Source organism: Garra rufa, chromosome 7, assembly GCF_049309525.1.
Source record: "Garra rufa chromosome 7, GarRuf1.0, whole genome shotgun sequence".
Taxonomy (NCBI): Eukaryota; Metazoa; Chordata; class Actinopteri; order Cypriniformes; family Cyprinidae; genus Garra; species Garra rufa.
Window position 1 is genome coordinate 26,391,531 of NC_133367.1, and position 6,484 is coordinate 26,398,014.

The window sequence follows — 6,484 nt, forward strand, 5'->3', positions numbered from 1 at the left end:
TTAGACACCAAGATTACTTGGCTAGGTCAAATAATGAAGGAATTAGGATATTTTAAGGGTTTTCTGCCCATCTTGGACGCCATCTTGAAAATGACACCTTTCTAGTGGTCAAACTTTGGTAAACTTTTAGTATGTTATTAAGGGCACCTAATACTACAAAAAACAGCTGAGAAACCTTTTGTTAGAATTTTTTTGGGGTTAGGTGTTTTTTTTTTCATATATGCAGCCGCCTATGGGTTAAATGCAGAGCACAAATTCCTTGTATGGGTCACCATACTTGGCCTCACTTCACCCCCTTTCCCCCTTTCCCTTTAAAATAATCCGTTAAATACGTTTTTAGTGTAGGAACCAATATATTTTGTTCATATATTAAACTTGGTTCCGGCCGGACACTCATAGATGTGGGACGGGGAAAAGATGGCGGCGGCCATGGTACAAATGTCATGTTTGTACCGTGGGATGTTGGCGGTCAGGGCCACTGGCATCCGACCGCTGATTCCAGGACTAGTGCCATCTCAGTTCAGGGCGTTTTCGATGAAGAAAGAACCGGAGTTGGAGGAAAATCCGTACTATAATAAATATGAAGAGAAGATCAGGAAACTGCGCAGGTGAGCAGCTGTCAAACGCTGCAATGTAGCGTCTACATAATATGACACTGTCAGGCATTAATCTAACGTGTGTACTACTGTAACATTAGTTCAAAACCTCAAGAATATAAAGCTCGGCTGGAGAAACGCAGTGAGTTGAAGACAGAGCCGCTCGGACAGTCCAAACAAGCAGAGTTTGTGAAGTACATGGAGAAAGAGGTGATGAGCTCATCCTACGTTTTCAGTTTTACTTTCAGATTTTACCTTCGTAGTCTGCAGATTTTGATGCATACTCGTAAAAACGTTTTGTTTAAGTTGTATATTGTATTATGTGTTATTTAAAAATTATATGTTTTTATTTTTATTGTATAATTTAACTTTAAAAAAACGAATTATTGTTGAAGAAATGCAATATGTGATAAAATACTATATCAAATGACAAAACAATATTAGTGAAAACGTTTGATATAATATGTAAGAACACAGAATTTGCTCTTGTTGTATTTGTAGCTGGACAAACGTGGTAAAGCAGGAGATGGTGGTTTCACCAAAGATAAGGTGAGCTATTATTTACATCATTAGCTTTTAAAGGGAACATTAGAGATTTAGAGTTTGTCATCTGCATCTTTTGCTTGTTTTCTTATTTTATAGACATTAGGGTCTATTCTCAACCTTGATATGGTTCAGGAGAAATCTGGATCTGAAATTTCAGAGGTAAGAGGAAGAAAATTAGCCTTTTTTTTTTTACACTCTTAGCAACATGCGGTATTGAAAAATAATTATTAAATAGAGCAAAAATGCCTGCTTTTCTGTGTGCAGCTGTGGATGCAGTACTTCTCAAAGAAAGACACAATCAGTGCCGTCATACCAGTGAGTTCTGTTTGATAACACTGCAATAAAATCTAAACAATTCAAGAAACTCTTTAACGTAATATTTAGTGCTTTTTGTTTCAAAGCAGTTCAGTTTATTGTGATGATCTGTATTTACCAGAGATGAATGACCTTGCAATTCTGTTATAGGGCTCAACATTTGACATAATTTTTGATCGTGCCAAATCTTGCCCAATGGTAAGTATGTGATTTTTAAATAGTCAATAGTCATACCATTAAATAACCTTGAAAAATGTTAAATGTCCACTTGGTGGCAGTAGATCCTTTAAAGAGTGGTTTCCATGAGTCTGATCAGGATGAGGAGTTTGTCTTTTGAATATCTCGATAATAGGCTGTCTGATGTTTTGTATAAGTTACCAGTAAGGTTGGGAACCAAGAAAAATAATGAAAAATGTGACATTAGTGGTTCTAATGTGCATGTTCTTCGTAATTATTCAATGGCTCTATAATACTTCTAAAGAATCTATAGCGTGAAAAAGACAACAGTTCAATTCCCGAATTAATTACTTTTTTTTTTTTGTGAATCGAACACCACAACCAGCGTAGTCCAATTCCATAATGAATTGAAAAAAAAAAGAATCAGACAGCGCAACCAGTGTAGTCTGATTCCATAACGAATCACTTTGAGACTGATTCTTTTTTTACTAAATTAAACACATACCACAACCAGTGTAGCCTGCTTCCATAATGAATCACTTTAATAAGACTGATTCTTTTAAGTGAATCAATCACACAGCTCAACCAGCATAGTCTGATTCCAAAAGGAATCACTTTAATGAGACCTAATGTGTTTATTTATTCTTTAGCGAATCAAACACACAGCGTAACCAGCGTAGTTCAATTCCATAACAAATCACTTTGAGACTGATTCTTTTTTTATTGAATTAAACACAACCAGTGTAGTCTGATTCCATAACGAATCACTTTAATGAGACTGATTCTTTTTTTATTGAATCGAACACATACCACAACCAGTGTAGTCTGATTCCATAACGAATCACTTTGAGACTGATTCTTTTTTATTGAATTGAACACGTAGTCTGATTCCATAATGAATCACTTTGAGACTGATTCTTTTTTATTGAATTGAACACGTAGTCTGATTCCATAATGAATCACTTTGAGACTGATTCTTTTTGGGGTTTTTTTGTGAATCAAACAGACAGTGCAACCAGTGTAGTCTGATTCCATAACAAATCACTTTGAGACTGATTCTTTTTTTACTAAATTAAATTGAACACATACCACAACCAGTGTAGTCTGATTCCATAACGAATCACTTTAATGAGACTGATTCTTTTTTATTGAATCGAACACATACCACAACCAGTGTAGTCTGATTCCATAACTAATCACTTTGAGACTGATTCTTTTTTATTGAATTGAACACAACCAGTAAGGTCTGATTCCATAACAAATCACTTTAATGAGACTGATTCTTTTTTATTGAATTGAACACAACCAGTAAGGTCTGATTCCATAACAAATCACTTTAATGAGACTGATTCTTTTTTATTGAATCGAACACGTAGTCTGATTCCATAATGAATCACTTTGAGACTGATTCTTTTTGGGGTTTTTTTGTGAATCAAACAGACAGTGCAACCAGTGTAGTCTGATTCCATAACAAATCACTTTGAGACTGATTCTCATTCTCATTTTTTTAGTGAATCAAACCGACAGTGCAACCAGTGTAGTCTGATTCCGTAACATCACTTTGAGAGTGATTCTTTTTTATTGAATCGAACACATACCACAACCAGTGTAGTCTGATTCCATAACGAATCACTTTGAGACCAATTCTTTTTTTTTTTTTTTTGTGAATCGATCACATAACAAATCACTTTAATGAGACGATTCCTTTTTTGGTGAATCGAACACATACCACAACCAGTGTAGTCTGATCCATTACAAATCACTTTAATAAGACAGATTTTTTTAGTGAATCAAAAACATAGCTCAACCAGTGTAGTTTGATTCCTGAACAAATCATCTTAACGAATCAGTTTTTTTTTGTGTGAATCAAAAATATGGTAAAACCAGCGTAGTCTATTGAATCCCTGAATCACTTTGAGTTGATTTTTTTTTTTTACATTCCCATCCTTACTTACCAGCATGTACATTACCAGAAAGTGAAATGTTTTACTAATGACATACAGTACAGACCAAAAGTTTGGACACACCTTCTCATTCAGAGTTTTCTTTATTTTCATGACTAAAAAAAGAGAATGCCAAGAGTGTGCAAAGCAGTAATCAAAGCAAAAGGTGGCTACTTTGAAGAACCTACAATATGACATTTTCAGTTGTTTCACACTTTTTTGTTATGTATATAATTCCACATGTGTTAATTCATAGTTTTGATGCCTTCAGTGTGAATCTACAATTTTCAAAGTCTTGAAAATAAAGAAAACTCTTTGAATGAGAAGGTGTGTCCAAACTTTTGGTCTGAACTGTATGTTATAAACCTATTAACACAGATTATATGATAATGTCATCTTCGCACAGTTTCTGTACGCTCTGCCCCAGAATGAAGGCTATGAGTTTTTTGTAGGCCAGTGGGCTGGTCATGAACTCCACTTCACGTCTTTAATCAATGTTCAGGTATTTAATTTTTTTTTAAAATATTTATTATACATTTTCACTTGTCTGTTGGCATAGTTACTGAAATTGAATTGTATTTCAGACAATGGGAGAAAACGCACCCAGCCAGCTGATTTTATACCACTATACAGACCTGCAGAAGGACAAAGGCATCGTGCTGTTGACTGCTGAGATGGATAGCAAATTTGTGGTAAGTTAAATGAAGTTACTAAGTAAAACAAAACAATCTGTTCGATTTTTAATTCATTTTTTAAACCTCTTTCAGACTGTCCACCAGGCACAGTGCTTGGCCAATCAGGTGCAGCTGTTTTACGGATCGCAGCGGCTCGAGACGTTCCGATTGGTCGAGACCTTCAACCACAAACCGGCAGAGTTCAAACACATGTCTGTGATAGCAGAACTAGAACAGAGTGGTATTGGACCAGCAGTCACTACAAACTAATACAAAGGCAAAAATACAGTGTTACCTAATGTGAACTATCGCCTTGGGAAAGAAATGCTCTGTAACTTTGTGTGGAGTCCCATGAGATTCTCCGCAGCCAGGCGAGAAGATAATATGAGTTGCCTTTCAATAGAGGAGTTAAATGGACTCACAATAGATGTGACATATGAAAACAGATATATAAGTCATGATTATCTGCTACCATGTATGCAGATTCACTTCTCATTTGACTCCTAGTAAATTAAATACTGTACTAATGTGATTGGTTTGATGATTGCGCTTTAAAATGCAAGAAGGAAGCTTTTTATTAGGATAGAAATGCCATCGATACAATTCCCACAAAATAAGTCATTCACTTCATGTTTAAATGGAGCACTTCATTCTTCGTTGTGTATAGTATTACTCAAAATTATGGAAATTAAGGTGTTCAGGCCTGTTTACCAAAAAATACAAGAGTCTTTCCTCATTCTTAACTGAGATAAACACACCTGTAGCCTGGTGAGTAAAATCCATAAATAGACGATCTGAAATACCCTGAGGACCCAAGTAGCATAATGTTCTTGTATATCCCTTATGGTGTTATTCATAATAAAGCTTTACATGGCAGTATTTGAGTACCCAGTTCTATATTTTGCATCAAAATTTAAAAACAAAATGCAGGGTTTAAATGCTTTAGGCTATTTAGCACACCTGTAACCAGTTAAATCGATAAAGTAAAAGGGCATTTTTGCCATTTATGACTGTTATAATGCAAGTGGTTTGATCTCCCTGAAGCTTTGCTTCAACTGTCGCATGTGCTCATGAGGTTTTGTGAGGTTTCATTCAGGTTTTATAGGCTTTTGGGCAGAACCCTTTTCTAAATGACACCGGTAGAGACCAAAGCTAGCCTACGATCATTTTCTGACTGTGTCAGAAATTCAGCCTGATCATCGCACGGCGTGTTTGATGCCCCAACCCATAATTACTGACCAGCCAATAAAAATGCGTCATGAAATCGAGGCAACATGGCGCAAAAACTTAAAACTAGTGGTCACCTTTGACACAGAGGCTTCCTAGCCTCACAGTGGAGCACTGTACCGGAGCTTGATTTGTTTTGCCATAACCACGTGACCTGTGACAACTTTTGCCAGGTAAGAAAAAACATTCACCACTGTTTTGAGACACAATGTGAAATACTTGATAGGCCATTGTTTGTACATTTTGGAGGGGGAATACTTTTCATAGCAGCTCAAAAATACAGACTGAAAAGCTGTGTATCCCACTGTAACTTTTACCTGGTAAGAGGAAACTTGTCCATATTTACCCGTTATTAGACTTAATGTGATGTATTCACAAAATAAAATCCTTGATGATAAGCCATCATTTTGGAGATGGGATACAAATTTTGGCAGATCGAAAGTACAGTTTGAAAAGATATGTATCCCACTATAACTTTTACCAAGCGACAAGAAACCTGTCCATATTAACCAGTTTTAAACTGTATTACACTTAATGTTTTATTTACAAAATAAAACACTTGATGGCCCACCATTTGTACATTTTGAAGGGGGGATACTTTTTATAGCAGGTCAAAAATGCAGTCTGAAAAGATATTTCTGACACTATAACTTTTTTCCAGTAAAGAAGAAACTTGTCCATATTCACCCCTGTTATTAGACTAAATGTAAAGTATTCGCAAAATAACCCCTCTTGATGATAGGGCATCATTTGTACACTTTTGAGGGAGGATACTTTTTTTTATAGCAGGTGGAAAGTACGGTCTGAAAGAAAATGTATCCCACTATAACTTTTGCCAGTAAAGAAGAAACTTCTCCATATTCACCACTGTTATTAGACTTAATGTAAAGTATTCACTTGATGTTAAGGCCATCATTTATACATTTTGGAGGAGGGGGTACTTTTTTTATAGCAGATTAAACATACGTATCCAACTGTAACTTTTGCCAGGTACCAAGAAACGTGT

At 35.7% G+C, this 6,484-nt stretch overlaps 1 protein-coding gene across 1 annotated transcript; it reads left to right on the forward strand.

The window, feature by feature from the left end:
• Positions 1-399: 399 nt before the first annotated feature.
• Positions 400-5,130, forward strand: atpaf1 (ATP synthase mitochondrial F1 complex assembly factor 1). The gene is made up of 9 exons (XM_073844230.1): positions 400-608; positions 698-806; positions 1,098-1,145; positions 1,239-1,301; positions 1,407-1,457; positions 1,608-1,655; positions 3,984-4,079; positions 4,162-4,269; positions 4,345-5,130. Exons 1-9 carry the CDS (start codon positions 400-402, stop codon positions 4,519-4,521), a joined length of 909 nt encoding a protein of 302 aa, XP_073700331.1. The 3' UTR covers positions 4,522-5,130.
• The last annotated feature ends 1,354 nt before the right edge of the window (positions 5,131-6,484 follow it).

What these genes read in the sequence shown, in the direction of transcription:
- atpaf1 (XM_073844230.1), top strand. Translation starts at nt 400, where the DNA reads ATGTGGGACGGGGAAAAGATGGCGGCGGCCATGGTACAAATGTCATGT. An exon ending in AAGATCAGGAAACTGCGCAG is followed by an intron (nt 609 to 697) that starts GTGAGCAGCTGT and finishes CTGTAACATTAG; the next exon opens with TTCAAAACCTCAAGAATATA. An exon ending in CGTCTTTAATCAATGTTCAG is followed by an intron (nt 4,080 to 4,161) that starts GTATTTAATTTT and finishes ATTGTATTTCAG; the next exon opens with ACAATGGGAGAAAACGCACC.